The sequence below is a fragment of the Vicia villosa genome, linkage group LG2 (genome assembly GCF_029867415.1).
Source record: "Vicia villosa cultivar HV-30 ecotype Madison, WI linkage group LG2, Vvil1.0, whole genome shotgun sequence".
NCBI classification, from domain to species: domain Eukaryota; kingdom Viridiplantae; phylum Streptophyta; class Magnoliopsida; order Fabales; family Fabaceae; genus Vicia; species Vicia villosa.
In genome coordinates this window covers 185,954,987-185,971,666 of record NC_081181.1, presented here as the reverse complement: position 1 = coordinate 185,971,666, position 16,680 = coordinate 185,954,987, and the positions used below count along the sequence as shown (strand labels likewise).

At 34.1% G+C, this 16,680-nt stretch overlaps 1 protein-coding gene across 1 annotated transcript; it reads left to right on the top strand.

Annotated features, from left to right (window-relative positions):
* The first annotated feature begins 4,281 nt into the window (after nt 1-4,281).
* LOC131650866 (uncharacterized) lies at nt 4,282-8,306 on the top strand. The gene is made up of 4 exons (XM_058920572.1): nt 4,282-4,843; nt 5,053-7,025; nt 7,133-7,200; nt 7,439-8,306. The coding sequence occupies exons 1-4, from the start codon at nt 4,282-4,284 to the stop codon at nt 8,304-8,306; spliced, it is 3,471 nt and encodes a 1,156-aa protein (XP_058776555.1).
* Nucleotides 8,307-16,680: the final 8,374 nt, after the last annotated feature.

Here is a 16,680-nt window from a genome sequence, read left to right as displayed (position 1 = left end):
TCAAAATGAGCTTTCATACAATGTTAATTTTGATGCAATTCAATGACATAGTAAATCATTATAGATTAAGCTCAAACTTTATATGTATGATCTATATGATATTATGTTTCAATCCAACGGTTGAATTTAAAAAATATTAATTCGAAATGTAGTTATTGAACGAGTGTAACTCGTGGTGTAACTCTTCGGGTGTAATTTGATCCCTCCTCATATATATATATATATATATATATATATATATATATATATATATATATATATATATATATATATATATATATATATATATATATATATATATATATATATATATATATATATATATATATATATATATATATATATATATATATATATATATAGGCGTTGATTAGTAATTTTGTTATATTTTCAATTTATATTTAGTTATTGAATAAATGGGATGATTCTCGACTAAGATCTATTGTCGTCATTGAAAGGTGACTCGGTTTATGGGATTATTGCAAAAGACTCGATATTATTGTGATCATAATAACATGAAATTTTGTATAGGCTTTGTTATATGCATATATTTATGAGTTGCTTAGGTCAATAGTCAATGTTATTGTGAATAATATGAAATTTTGTATAGGCTTTATAATCTGCATATATTTGTCAATAACAGTTTTATTGAAAAAATGGAATTGTGAAGAATCTTGGGTTAGATGCATATATAGCTGTGAAAAATGTATATATTCTTTTGGTACTTTTATGTTTTGCAAAGACTATTTAATGCACAAACACGCAAGAATCACAACATTATATGCATGTTCCTCTCTCAAACCACAACACTATATGCATATGTTCCTCTCTCATATTTTTACATGTCACCTTCTACTCATATTTGACACCCCACAATTTTCCATAATACCCAAATTATCTTTTTGTAAATTTTGTATAAAAAAACACACACAAAGTTAAAAATTTGTGTATGAATAGAAAAGTTTCGATAGTGTCTTCAAAAATTTAATAAGAATTTTTACTGTTTTTTTTAAAGCTGATGGGTAAAAAAACATGTCAGTTTAACTGTGATTACTAACTGTGATTACTAATGCATACTCTAAACTTTCTAACCAAGATTTGAAATGCCTTACTTTTCTTTTCTTTTCTCTAATGTAAGAGTCATTTGTTATATGGTGGTGTAATCAATCAAGGTATCTTTTCCGGTTGGCCATAAACAATTGCAGATGATGAGAGAACCATCTGTGAAGAAGCAAAAACATGTTAGGCCAATCATATGATGAGAAAACCATATGTGAAAACCATCTAGATGTATAAAATTTATTTTAACATATTTGATAGCTTTTGTCTCTAAAAGTGATTTTTCTATTAAGCTATTTTTATATTTAACTAAAATAAAATTTACACCTGTGAGGATTTAATCCTTGTTTTAATCACAATCAAAACTGAATCATATACGATACTTTTCGTCTAGATAATGGAATAAGCCATGAACGAACATGAAAAATAGGGTGAAATAAAATACAAGAACTGAACCTTTTTACAAGTATTCTTAGCCATAACTTTATAGTGATTTGATGGTTCCAACAAGATTATTATCAAAATACGACAAGGATTTTCAACACTTTCATCAACAGCTTTTATTCCTATAAAGTGAATCACAAAATAAAATTTGTTTCATCAAGAATTACCCTTTTTTGTAGATATGTGTGACTTCTTTTCGGAGCATCATTATGTGACACTAACTCACTGTTGACCACTTGATTTCTGCTACTAAGACAAGGAACATGAGCATTGAGATTTGTATCGTAATTTGATTTGTTCTTGTATAGCTTTCTGTATGAATCCTTATGCACCATCATCTCTTGTATAAGATGATGGTAGACAAATTGGTGGTCATTCCCCCCCTTACCTAGTAAACCCGAAATAGGTTGAAAACCAGAGTTGTCGTCATTTTCAACATTAACAGTCAGCTTGATGTATTAGTGCATAAAAGGCGGTATCTTTTCAACGAATTTGATTTTTGGTAATGGTGGTGGAGGAGATGGTTTACTAATGCGCACACCCTTGAAAACCTTTTTTTGGGAATTTGGAGTTGGAGATCCGGAAAATGTGAGTCAACATGTTCAAAATATGAAGGAGACTGTCTTGTGGAGTTGTTACTTTGAATCGGTTTTACCTTTTTCGGGGCACCTTTTTGTTTTAACTGATTTCAATGATGGTTTCAAATACGTTGTTTCTAGATATTAAATCTTCCTAAGTTGCTCTTTGATGTGCAATTTCATGATGTCATCAGCTTTCATGAATCTCTCTTGGTTCACTTTCCACTCGGTCATGATAGATATGTTTGATTTATCATCCTTTGTTACACCATCATCATCAAAATAGAGTCGGGTCCAGTGAGTACAAATTTCGTCCATACGTATTGGTTTTCAAGCTTAAGTTTTTTTGAAATTAAACAAGCACATGGAAGAGTGTAAGTCTTCCTAAGTGTACATCCACACTTTGAGCTATCTGAACTTGTTTTATCCGCTCGTTTGTCTTCGTGATAAAAATAAAATTCAATGCCGCCCAAGATACGTTGTCAGCCAACTGTGAATAAAGGATGTTGTTTTTGAATCGGTGTTCTAACACAGTAATTCCTAAGGCTAATCAAAACAAAAGCTTGCCTAAACCTAAGGGAGTGATCAATTTACCAAATATTCAAACACAAAATTCCAATTAAACTTCTTCCAAATCCCAAATTTCACATCAAATCCCAAATTGTCAAAACCTTTTTTTACCTTTTTTTAGTCTTTCTTTTTCTTTTCTTTCTCGTTTTTTTTCTTTTCTTTTTCATTCTCATGGCAATCAACTCATAAGTACAAAATCATTTTTCTCCCCAACTTGAATTCAACCGTATCATTATGTGAATACTCCATACTTTTTAAGGCAAGGTAAAAATTCATACAACAACACAAAGTTGAGGGCTCAAGAAAAAATCAACAATTAAAATCCAAACAAAAAATAAACTACATACTCATAGACAAGCATCAAGTTCAAACAACATGGATATTGACAAAAGCTCAAAGGGGTTAACAATTGATCACACACTCATAAGATGAATTGGCTATTTAGCAAGGTGATCCTTTTCATGCCTCATATAGTCAACACAAACAAAAGATTAAAGCATAATAAAATCCAGTTAGAACAAGAATTGTGCTCTCCAACATATGTGAAGAATGGAAAGATACCTCACAAAAAGGTGGGAACTAAAGTGATTCACAAACGAACAAGTATATGATAAAATGAATGACATATAAATTGTAAAAAGCCTACGTAACATGAATATGCTAAAGTCAAGAAAGCGATAAACAAATACCTTGGACGTGTACGATACTTTAATAAAATCATTATCATACACTCGCAAGTTGAAACGATCAAACTTGAAAAATCACCTCAAATTCCTCGAGCTACTCAAAACAAGCTCAAAAGAAAACACACAACTATTAATATACAGAAACTAAAAGACCAGAGTAAATTGTCTAAACAAATTTTAAAGTGAAGATTTGAAATTTAAGAATTTGTCAGATCTAAATTTTTATAGACAATTGCATCACACTACCTAAACTAAACAAAAACTCAAAAGAATAATCATTCTTGTTTTGCATCGTAAGCTCGATAAATCTGACTATTAACTAATAGAAACGTGAAAGGAATATATGACTATAAACTAATAGTCTATTTCTAAAAATAATAATATATTATAAATCTGTTTTTACTAATAATAATACTAAAAAATGAGTTTGCGAGATAGAAATGGGTGCTCGAGCGAAACGGGGTCGGGGGCGGCCACTTCTGGTGCCACCGTCTCCGTCGATGACCACTCCGGTGCCGTCGATACCTGCTATGGGATCACCCAATCAACCCTCTGGATCTGGTACGAAAGAGGGGACCAAAGGTTTAAAGGCTATTGAAGAAACCCTAAGTTCACCATTGAAGAGTATCGAAGAGAAGGAAGGACCACGTAAGCTCTGGGTGGACGTTCTTAGTGAGAATCGAAACCCAATGAAGGGATTCTCAATGCAGTATGTTGCCCCTAGTATGGTCAATGGCGAGATAGAAATCGAAATTGTTGAGGAGGATATCGTTTCTGAAGTGAAGTTTTGGGAATCTGCTCTGATACTTTACGCTTTGGGAGAAGAACTGAGTATGACTATGGTGAAGACGTTCATGGTGAAGACTTGGAATTTTGTCAAACTCCCAGATATGTAGTATCATGATGACGGCTATTTTATTCTCCGATTCAGTTCGCAGGCGGATATGGATGCTGTACTGATGAAGGGGCCTTATACTCTTAGAAATATCTCGATGCTCCTAAAAGAATGGAAACCTGGGTTTGACCTTCAGCAGGATTTATTACGGACTCTCCCCCTTTGGATTAAGCTCCCCCAACTTCCGCTTCACTTATGGGGTGCAAGGAGTTTAAGCAAGATTGGCAGTGCTATAGGAGTACCATTGGTCACGGACGAATGCACGACGAGCAAATTGCGCGTATCCTATGCCCGAATTCTGGTAGAGGTTGATATCACAAAAGCACTCACACATGAAATCTCCATTAAAGATTGTGAAGGTATAAAGCTAGCTCAGAAAGTGGAATATGAATGGCGGCCCCTGTACTGTGATCAATGTCAGAAAATTGGCCATAATTGCAAGACAAAGAGGAAGGAAAAGGAGAAACAATGGATACCGAAACCTAAACCTCAGGAGAATCAGCTGGAGAAGGAAGGTAATGAGGGTGTTCCTGAGGTTCAAAAACCGAATCATGAGAATGAAGAGGTGGAAGAGACTTGGACTACAGTGGCTACCTCAAAGAGAGAAAAAGGTAAGAAGGTTCTCTTTGGCTCTTCATCTGACTCTGTGGAATGTGCGAATGGTTTTGATGCGTTAATGGTTTCGAAAGACCTTGTTTTGTTCCCTTTAGGGGATCCATGTTAGTATCTTGGAACCTAAGGGGGCTAAATAAAACGGGTAAGTTTCTTGAGATTCGCTCCCGTCTCAAAAGCTTGAATCCCGAGATTGTTATTTTGGTAGAAACGAGAGTTAAAAAAGAGAAAGCCGTCTTGATTAGAGATAAACTTGGTCTTTATCAACATTATGTGGATAACTACAATCATCATGTAAATGGAAGAATTTGGATCACTTGGGATGAAAGTAAGTATAAGCTGCAGCTTGTTTCGAGTTCAGACCAGTATGTGCATTGTGGAGTTTATGACAAGATGGGTAGTTTCAAGTTTTGGCTGACTGGTATTTATGCCCTGAACCAACTTGATAAGAGGAAAGTCTTATGGAAGAACATGATAACTCTTCACCAAACTATTAGAGGGCCTTGGTTTGCTATGGGCGATTTTAATAATGTGGCAGGGGCACTTGACAGAATCGGAGGGAACATGGTTGTTGAATATGAGTATAAAGATTTCCAGGATATGATGTCCATTACAAGTTTGAGTGAAATGGATAGTGTAGGGGATTTCTACACTTGGAATAATAAACATGTTACAAGGGTTATTTACTCTAGAATTGATAGAGTATTGCGAAATATTGACTGGTTCCAAGCTAATACTAATACAATTTTGAAGATTCTCCCACCTAGTGTATCAGATCATGCACTTTTGTGTGTTGAAGATAATATGAATAAAGATATCAGATCTCGCAGGTTTAAGTTTTATAACTATCTGACTGAGATACCTGGGTTTGAAGAGGTGGTTAAACAGAGTTGGAGTCAGCCCATACAGGGGGAGCCCATGTTTGTTATATGGAGGAAATTACAAAGACTGAAACCTGACTTAACAAAGCTCAGCAGAAGTCGATCTAGTATAAATGAGGAGCTTACCAAAGCAAGAACAGAGCTGACAGTAGCACAGGAAAGCTTGGTATCTAACAGGATGGATGCTACGGCCATTGAAAAAGTTAAAATGCTAACTACGAAAGTGATCGAATGGAATGAGCTAGAAGAGAGCATGATGCGGCAGAGAACCAAAATTGATTGGTTAAGAATGCAAGATGGTAATAACGCCTACTTTTATGCCACATTAAAAATCAAGTCCCAGCATAGAAGTCTGAATGTTCTACACCAAGATGATGGTACTGTTTTGAATGGTAAGGATGAAATCCACCAGGAGGTGTTGAAGTATTATAGAAGTATTATGGGTACTAAAGTCCCAACACTTAAACATGTGGACATTGATATCTTGAGAAAGGGAAAGCAAATTACAAGGGCTCAGGGTGACAGTCTTATTGCACGAGTTACAGAGGAGGAAATCCGGATTGCTTTAAAAGGTATTGGAGATTTGAAAGCACCTGGCATTGACGGATATGGAGCAAAATTTTTCAAATCATGTTGGCATTTTATTAAGGATGATGTTGTGGCTGCAGCCCAGGTATTCTTTGAAAAATGCATTCTCTTTAGGGCTTTTAATGGCACGGTAGTCACTCTTATCCCAAAGACCGAGCAAGCTAAAACAGTGAAAGAGTATAGACCAATTGCGGGCTGTACTACTTTCTACAAAATCTTATCAAAAGTCTTGACTAATAGATTGGGAAAGATTCTGCCAGACATTATTCATCAGAGCCAAGCAACATTTATACCAGGCCAAGTCATTCATAATCACATACTTCTTGCTTTTGAATTAATGAAGGGTTATACTAGAAAAGGTGGAACATCGAGATGCATGCTGCAAATTGATTTCCAGAAGGCATACGATATGGTTGATTGGAATGCTCTTGAATGTATTCTTTGCGAGATCGGGATGCCTAGAAAATTTGTTAGCTGGATCATGTGTATGCTTACAACTGTCAGTTACAGATTTAATGTGAATGGAGAGTATACTGATTTATTGCAAGCAAGGAGGGGGCTTAGGCAAGGTGATCCAATTTCACCTCTGCTGTTTGTTATTTTGATGGAATACCTGAATAGAACTATGGTTAATATGCAGAGGAGAAAGGAGTTCAAGCACCATAGCAAATGTAAAAGATTGGCTATAACCCATTTGTCGTTTGCTGATGACGTACTCCTATTTAGCCGTGGCGATGTAAAGTCAGTGGAAATTTTACTAGAGGCTTTCCATAGTTTTTCTGAATCAACAGGCTTGACTGTGAACCTTAATAAATGCAGGCTCTTTTGTGGGGGCATGGAGCAGGATGTGATAGGTGCTATCTAGAGCTTAACTGGCTTCACTCTGGGTCAACTTCCCATTAGATATCTGGGGGTCCCTTTGTCTAGCAAGAGGCTGAATGTGAATCATTTCCTCCCTGTGATTGAGAGAATTACGAATCGTATAAGGCATTGGACAGCTAAGTTACTCAGTCGAGCGGGCAGAATTCAATTAGTCAATAGTATTACCACAACCATTACTCAATACTGGATGAACTGTCTCCCGATGCCAAAGTTTGTTATTCATAAAATTGATGCATTGTGCAGGTCTTTCATATGGACAGGAAAAGCAGAGGTGAGCCGTAAAAGCCTTGTGGCATGGAAGAAAACTTGCAGCCCCATACACCAAGGTGGATTGAACATTATCAATTTGGAAGTTTGGAACTCTGTTGCCTTATTGAAATGTTTATGGAACTTGTGCAAGAAGACCGATGCATTGTGGGTGAAATGGGTACACACTTACTACTTAAAGGGTAATTTGGTGGAAACTATCAATTGTCCAAACTCGTGCTCATGGATACTTAAGACTATATTCAACAAAAGATCCCTTATTCCTCTTATTCAACAGTATTGGAATAACATGCTCACCAAGGATCGTTTTGTGATGAAGGAAATTTATCTTAGACTTATTGATGATCAAAATAGAGTTGAGTGGCGAAATCTTATGAGAAACAACTATGCTAGACCACGGGCCCTCTTCACATTGTGGCTCAGCTGTCATAGCAGGCTGCCAACTATGGATAGGTTGAGTAAATTGGGTATGATTCAGAACTTGCAGTGTGTGTTGTGCGTGAATGCAGTAGAAAGCCACGACCATCTATTTTTTGAATGTTGCTTTACAAAGAATGTGTGGGCTGGTATTTTAAATTGGCTTGGTATTCCTCATACTCCGCTGATCTGGAGGGATGAGTTGAAGTGGCTTATTAGTAATACAAAGGGTAAGGGATGGAAACATGGGATGCTCAAAATGGCGCTGGCAGAGACTCTCTATTTTGTTTGGCAGTACCGGAACCGAGTGGTTTTCCAACAGAAGAACACCAGCAATACCATAGTAAACAACATAATTTATACTATAGTGTATAGGGGCTGGATGAGGCCAAAGTATAGGATACACATAGCTAATCTCATGATGTGAGTGTGTGTTTTTGTTATTGTTTTTGATTAGTGCTTTAGGTAGCTTTTGTTGGGCTGGATCTTTATGCGATCGCCTCTTGTGTTATCTGTTTTTTGGTTAAATAAAGTAATCTTTTATCCAAAAAAATAATAGTAATAATAATAATAATCTAAATAATATATAAATTTGATTTTCACCCTAAACTGAAATTTTAAATGTTGTTTTGCATAATAAATTTTAAATGTTTTTAACAGTATCTAAACAGTTCCAATACATATATTTTAACATAATATATAAATTTGTTCAAATGTTTACACAAATATTTTAACATAAATATCATATTTTTCAATTTTCCAACATAATTTCTACATAACTTATTCAGTCTCAATACAATCACAAATACTCATACAACTCAATCTAAAATAATTAAAAAAATTGTTTTAGATATGTACATTAAAATATGTTGAAGAGAAAAAAAATTTGATGGAGATCTTGAAGAAATCTGAATCTAGCAAAAATTTGATGAACTTTGAAGTGAGATATGAACTTTGGTTTTGTTGGAGAGATGAAGTGGAGAGGAAAATGGGTTGATGAAGATATGCAGCAGATAAAATGGCGTTGGAGGAAATATGGGGAGAAAAAAATGGAGTTATGAGTATTGGAATGGGAAAAATTTGCAGCTGAAGCAGTGTTATATATAATAAAATTACGGTGTGGTATTTACCCCGCAAAACGAATAGACGTTGGGGGTAGCGAGAGGCTTTGCACCCCGCAATATATGTGTCAGGAAAGAGAATCTTGGCAACATAAATTTGACCATTTCTGCGTGGGAAATACCCTGCAAGTCAAAAGATCTGTTGAGTTTTGCGAGAGGTTTTCCACCCCGCAAGTTTTGTGTCAGAATGTTCACATGCATTCTGTACTTTCAATAAATGCACCGGAAAGTTTTCCACCTTTTAATTTTGAAAACTCTTGCGGGGGTGTTTTTCACCTCGCAACTTTATTTTCAAAAGTTTTGAATTTCCCTCTTTCAAATGAGAGGTGAAAAGAGGATTAAAATTTTAATTTTTTTCAAGTTTGCGGGTTTTTGCGAGGTGAAAAATACCTGCCAAACTCATCCCAGAAAAACACATATTTCTTGTAGTGAACTAAAGGGTAGTATTAGGAATCTTACAAAAAATAAAAAGTTCAATGATTTTGTCTTGTTGTTATTGTGTAAAGAGATTTCATGCAATAATTATATTCACCATCTTTCCTATAATAGGTTTGACAAATTAGACCTAAATAAGGAATTTATCAAATCACCTTAAGTATATGTTTGACATATTAGAGACAAATAAGGGATTGATTTATTCCTATTAATTATATTTATCATCTTTCTTATAATGGGTGGGACAAATTAAAGACAAATTAAGAAATAATTTATTCACCATAATTTGAAATTATTGGCATTTAATGTTGTAACCTCTATAAATTCAATGAAATTTTAAACCAAAAGACATTAACACAAAATTAATTAGAAGAAGTTCCTCTTGTCAGCATGGAAATTAATACCACTATTTTGAATGGTATTTCTCATGACACTTCTGCAGGTTAGTTGTAATCATCCATCCTTTTTCATGATACTTTATTTTGTTCACTTGAAATTGTGTTTAATTTATGTATTATGCTTGAAAAGCACTAAGGATAACTTATTCTCCATAATTTATCTTTCTATGTTTTGGCAGTGCACCAACGATCTAGCGAGTTTTTTGAACAGCAACCAACCGAAGAAACTGACTTGGGTTTTAAGAGGGATGATGTATCTATATTGGAGAAATTAAAAGAACTTAAGATCAATGATAATGATGAAGTGTGTGCTGAGGAGTTAAAGTCTTTGATGTGGTACTACAGAGATCCAAAGGGACGGGTGCAAGGACCTTTCTCCATGGTTGCTTTCAAAGGTTGGAGTGATGCTCACTACTTTCCTCCGGACTTCAAGATTTGGAAGGCAGACCAAAGCCAAGATCAAAGTGTATTATTGGTGGATATTTTACCCAAATTTTTTCCCTCTGGATACTATCGTCAATTTTCATAGTGATGCATTGTTATCCCAATTTTGATTAAAAAAATATGATGCTTTCCTATTAATAACTGTGTATCTGGGCTGTCTCAAATTCTATTTCATGTATTTTTATTCATGCTTTTGCTTCCTTAATTACTTCTCTTGCTTCTCTCTCTCTCTCTCTCTCTCTCTCTCTCTCTCTTTATCCTGTCTTCTGTTTATATAAATATTGTAAGAACCAAATTACTAAACTGTAATAAAATGAATTAAAATAATCATCTAAGTTGATATATATATATATATATATATATATATATATATATATATATATATATATATATATCAAGAATCTCAATACCATGTTTTTCACAAAAATATATCACTTTAGTACACAATATATCCCAAACATTTTCTCTCAAACCTTGAATAAGATATTTTGTTAGACAAACCAAGTTCATAGAATTAACTACATCTTATTTTGTTTGGTAAGACTTGACAAAGAATATATGTTATTCCCATGATTTTCTTTCATCAATTTAAAAATAAATATAAAATCAATTGCCTTCAAGTAATTGTAACAACTATCTGCATCCCCACGTGTAGCATAACTTCGTCTATCTTTTGCAATTTTTTTAAAACTAAACAAGTTTTTTCATACATGTTTATCAAGCTACAAATGGAATTGCAATGTGATCACCAACAAGTATATCTACCTCGTTTTAATGTACCAACTTGATTTTCACCTTAACAGTTACAATCTCATCAATCTCTAACAAATAAGCATTTCTTCTAATTGGGCAGCTTGTAACCGATTATTCATTTTTTGACTTGAACTTTGCACTTGAATAACATTTCTAATATGACCATCTTGATTCAACAAGTCTTGAAAAGCTTTCATTGCATTGTTGTGTGGTGAGAAAGGATCCTTCCCTATGTGTTAAAGATAGGAACAGTGTTTTCCATTCCTAACTTTCTTCCAATTTCTAAAACCCATAGAAATAAAGACATGTGATCTGAGACGTCCACTTAGTTTTTTTCTAAAAGGTAACATGATAAGCAATATGCGGCATCTTCGGATGGTGAATACTCTAACCATGATGGAAATATGTTAAACCAAGTATGTTGAAACCTTCTTGGATGATCCTCGTTACCAGACAAAAGTTAGTTTTCTAAATGAATTTGATATGGACCTCATTTTATATAAGCTCTTCGTATTGCATCCACTTGATTTGGGGGATATTTCCAAATTGGAGGATGCTTTCCAAGTTGGCGTTCTAAAGAATTTTCAAAAACATGATGTTGTTCAATTGTTGGATTCTCAAGAAATATTTCAGATTCGGATGTCGGGATTATAATTTCTTCATCTCTTTTCTCTTTCAATTTACATGCTTTCCTTTTGAAAAAAGAATCAATTTTCTTATCATTCATTTTTATTTCTCCTATAATATTAGATCAGATCCAAAAATCAATTTAGAGAACATAGAAATTAAAAGAGAGAAAAATTAATAAACTTAATTCATCAATGTTAATCAATTCAGAAAGATTAAAAACGCTTCATTATAAACTTAATTCAAAAGCTTTAATAAATCAAATTTAATCCTGTTTTCAAATGCCGGTAACTTCACTATTAAAAATTTAGCAGCAACAATAATTAAATAAACCATATTACAATGTATAACTATATTTATAAATTACAGTGTTATGAATTGACTTAATAAACCTCATATAGATTATTATTTATTAACGTGTTTTTCAATGAAATATCATGACCTTTTATGTAGTCATTGGGTCACCATATCGAAATGCAAAACAATATATAAATCAAGTTGTTGAAATTGTCACAACATGGAGAAATATAACCGGTTTATATCCTCACAGTCACATGAAATAAATAGTGACCGATATTTTTTTTTTTTTTGCAAAATAGGAGAACTATTTTTTCATCTAATTTAACACACTAAGAAAGAAGAACTTTAAAAATTTCAAAAAGACAAATCAAACAATCACTTTAGTTTGTTACTTTTTATAAAATAAAAATGAATAAAGCTTTTTACTTGTTAGATATGCCAATCACTTTAATCTGTTCCGATTCCAGTACCGATAACAAATACATATGAGAAAGAAAGGAAAGGTAGAAGCTTTTTACCTTATTTGTATTTTAACCTAACTTTGAATGAGAAAAAAAAGATAAAAACTAATTTTAATTTAAAATAAGGAGATTTTAGTAATTTTAAATATATGAATTAAAAAAATAAAAACAGTTGAGGGGTGGCCGTGGCCTTCCCACATCCCCCTAGTTACGCCACTAGGTTTGACAACTTTACCATCTTCGCCTTTGACTTGTTTCGTACCAACCATGGGTTTCACTCGACTTCTCAAATTTTTTGTTACGTGATACTTACAAAGTAATGTGGAAGAAGTAAGAAACATCGTTGCAACCAAACTCATCAATATGGTATCGCGATCGGTGATAATGACATGTGGCATGTTTTCTTGGTCTTTCAACATAGTCTTGCATATTTCCAAATCCTATGGAACATTGTCATCTTTTTCGGATTCCAAAAATGCAAAACCGATTCAATAATTCATCTCCATAGAAGTGACACCAACAATTTCTAAAAGTGGGAGTCTATACTTGTTTGTTTTGTATGTTGGGTCAATTATAAGGACGAAGAGAAAGGTATTGAACAACTTCACAGAATAGGAATGACTTCAAAATATATCTCAAACGATGACTTTATCATCACAAACTCTGTACCTCAAAACATAGTCGTCATCTTTCAAAAGCTTCAACAACGGTTGCATCTCAAATATTGGTCATCTTACTGGCTTATTGTCTCAAGCACGCACGTTGTATATATTTTTTTTATATTTGAAACATTTAGAGGTATTTTCCGTTTCAAAGTCATGTCTCATCCGTCTTACGGTATTCGCACAATTTAAAAAGACACACGCATTTCCTCGATCTCGTGTCATCACGTTTCAACTTCCTAATCTTTGGTTGGTAAGTGCCACTTCTTTCACATACTAATGTTACAAATGTTTGTCTTATATCCGAACCATTGTCGGACCTTCCAATTACAACATTCATTTTTCAACACAAAATTAGGATTAATGCAAAGAATGAGGGATGAAATGAATGATCTTTACCTGCAATTTCGGTTTGTTTTGCTCTCTTTGAAGTGATGAAATACAAGAAAGAATGATATTTTGGTGTTAAAAAATGGATTGAGAATGAGAGAAATTTTTTCAAGGGCTTTGTAATGGAGTTTTTTTTAGCACGAAGAAGAAGCTCATGCAAGGTGGTGCTTTATCATCTTTCCCGCAAGGTATTTCAGAGATGCATCTCTGAAAATATCACTGAGTTGTTGTTTAAATCAGTTGCGTGAATAACAAAACAAATTAAATGAATGCAGGGGGTATTTTTGAGAAGCATCGCCAGATATGCCCAAACAACATACAAAGATGCATCTCTAGATCATATTTTTTAAAAATTAAGGTAAAATTCAAAAAGAGAATATTGGTTTGATTTTACATGCATCCGACCGAAGATATATCTTCAAACACATAAAAGACATTTTTAAAATTATAAAGATGTGGTATGCACATATAAAAGCGAAAAGACCTTTTTCCTTAATTTTTTCAAGTATATGTGTCCTCTAATAAAACAAATCAAAGTTTAAATAAGCTCAGTAACCTTATTTTTATTTTTTATGCATGAGTTTTAATTAACGTTTTATAGAATTTGACTAAAAATATCTTTTAATTCTAGTTTCTAATAATACTTTTAAATATGTAAATGTAAAATAAAATCCATGTAGGGTAATAATTTTAAATCAATAAAAAGTTACAATTTAATTCAAAATAAAAAACATGATATAATAATAATAGTAAATTATTTATCTTTACTTAAATAAATCAGTCCGTTAAAGTTAAAAGTTACTTTAAATATTAAAATGACCTAATAGGTGTCTACTGGCTACCATAAAGTTTAGGGTATGTTTGGATTGATGGAAGAGAGTGGAATGGAATAGAGTGGAATGGTATAGACTTATGTTCCATTGTTTGGATTGATTAAAAACGGATGGAATGGAGCGGAACCGGATGGAATGTATTTCATCTCATTTCATCTCTTTCCATCATTTTTTATACCCTCCGATTTGGGCGGAATGATAAAATATTTATATTCCGTCATGAAATAACCAAACAATGGAACGCCTTATTTATTCCATTCCGCTCCGTTCCGCTCCATTATGCTCCACTCCATTCCGCTCCGTTCATTTTAGTCTATCCAAACATAGCCTTAAGGCCTAAGATATTCTCATATGTGTAAACTAGTAATTTTTGAGAGGTTTGTTTCAGAAATTTGGTTTTGGTATTAATCGGTGCAAATGGATGGAAGCATGTATTTTCAATAATTCTATGTCGATTCTCGTCAATGGGAGCCCAACTAAAAACTTTTGGGTTTGAGAGGGGCTTGAGACAAGGAGACCCACCGCCTCATTTTCTTTTTACGCTGGTTGTAGAAGGGTTGGTGGGTTTGATCAGAAGGCTGCAGAAATGGGGAAATTTAAGGATTACAAGCTGAGTAGCGACTTGGAGGTGAGAATCTTACAGTTTGCTGATGATACTGTGATTGTGGGGAGTAGTTGTCGGGCAAATCTTTGGAGCATTAAGCGATCTTAAGGGGATTTGAATTAGTCTCCGGGTTGAAGGTTAATTTCTGCAAAAGTAAAGATTTATGGAGTAAATTTAGATGAGGACTTCTTGGATAGTGCGTCTCAGTTTCTCTGTTGTTGTAGAGATGTGTTGCCTTTCAGATTCTTGGGTATTCTAGTTGGGTCTAATCCAAGAAGATGTAATTCTTGGAATTTAGTGGTGAGTAATTTGAAGAAAAAATTGTCGACTTAGAAGGCTTGATTGCTTTCTATTGGGGGACGGGTAACTCTTTTCAACTCAGTGTTATCTAGCATCCCATCTTCACGGTGTCGTTCTTTAGAGCCCCGATCAAGATAATTAAAGAAGTCATATCCATTCAGAGTCGTTTTTTATGGTGTGGTAACAAGGAAAAAAGATGCATAAGCTTGGTGAGTTGGGCAAATGTCTGCAAACCCAAATCTGAAGGCGGATTAGGAGTAAAATACATGAGTTTCTTTAACAAAGTGCGCTTCTGTGCAAATGGAAGTGGCAGATTTTGATCAAAAGCGATGCCTTATGGAGAAATATCTTAGAATCCATATATGGTGAAAGGACAAACCCAAAGTGAAATATTTTGTGTGGTGGAAGGATTTATGTGCAGCTAGTTTGCTCAAAACTAATGTATTTGATTGTTTTGCAGGTAACATCACTTTTGTTTTAGGAAATGGAAACAATATCCCATTTTGGTATGGCAGATGGCTAGGGGTTCTACTGTGAGATCATTGTTTCCCTCTCTGTTCAACTTATCGCGGCGTCATAATAGAATGGCATGTGAGATGAGGTACTGGCAGGAAGAGGTTTGGCAATGGGACTTTGACATTCCATGAGAGGTTTTGTTGGAAAATCTAGTAGCAACGATGGAAGCTTGGGAGTTAGTGGAACACTTGGAAAATGTTAACCCAACGGATACGGTGTGTGACTCTCTCAAATGGTGGCCAAATGTTGACGAAGTCCTCTCCGTAAAAAGTTGTCATTCTTCTCTCCGCGACAGACAAGCTGAAGAGGTTGTGGATTCTAATGGCTTACTTGCTCTGAGCAGATTCTGGAGAACGCAAATTCCATCGAAACTTAAGGTATTCGGGTGGAGAGTGGTACTAGATAGATTGTCTTCAAAAGTACAATTGGCAAAGAGAGGTATAATTCATAACAATCAAGACAAATTGTGTGCATTTTGCAATGTAGAGTTGGAAGATCTAAACCATTTGTTATTTCTATGTTCCTTTTCCAAAAATGTCTGGAGCAATATATGTGTGGTTAGATATTCAGGTGCAGTTGGATTGGACAGGAATTCAACATTTAGAACACTTTTTGCAAGCTCTTAAGGGGAAAGTTAAGAAGAATTCTTGTTTAATATGGCTAGCAACGATTTGGATTTTATGGAACACAAGAAACAACCTTTGAAGAGGTTTGTGTTTTAGTGGATGTCGTGTCTAGTATTAAAGTGGTTTCTTAGATTTGGCAAGCTATCAGTTCGAGAAGTCGAAGGTGTTCTTCTATTTATAATTGGTTTCAAGCTCCTTTAGATTTCATTAATGTGTAAGATATTGATTGCTATTTTGGTGGTGTAATGGGTTTGAGTACCGCTTTTACTATATTAATATAATTAACATTGCCTATAAAAAAAATTATTAAAACAACAATTGATAACTTCCA

What these genes read in the sequence shown, in the direction of transcription:
- LOC131650866 (XM_058920572.1), top strand. Translation starts at nt 4,282, where the DNA reads ATGGATGCTGTACTGATGAAGGGGCCTTATACTCTTAGAAATATCTCG. An exon ending in ATTTGTCGTTTGCTGATGAC is followed by an intron (nt 7,026 to 7,132) that starts GTACTCCTATTT and finishes TAATAAATGCAG; the next exon opens with GCTCTTTTGTGGGGGCATGG. An exon ending in CTTAACTGGCTTCACTCTGG is followed by an intron (nt 7,201 to 7,438) that starts GTCAACTTCCCA and finishes TGCATTGTGCAG; the next exon opens with GTCTTTCATATGGACAGGAA.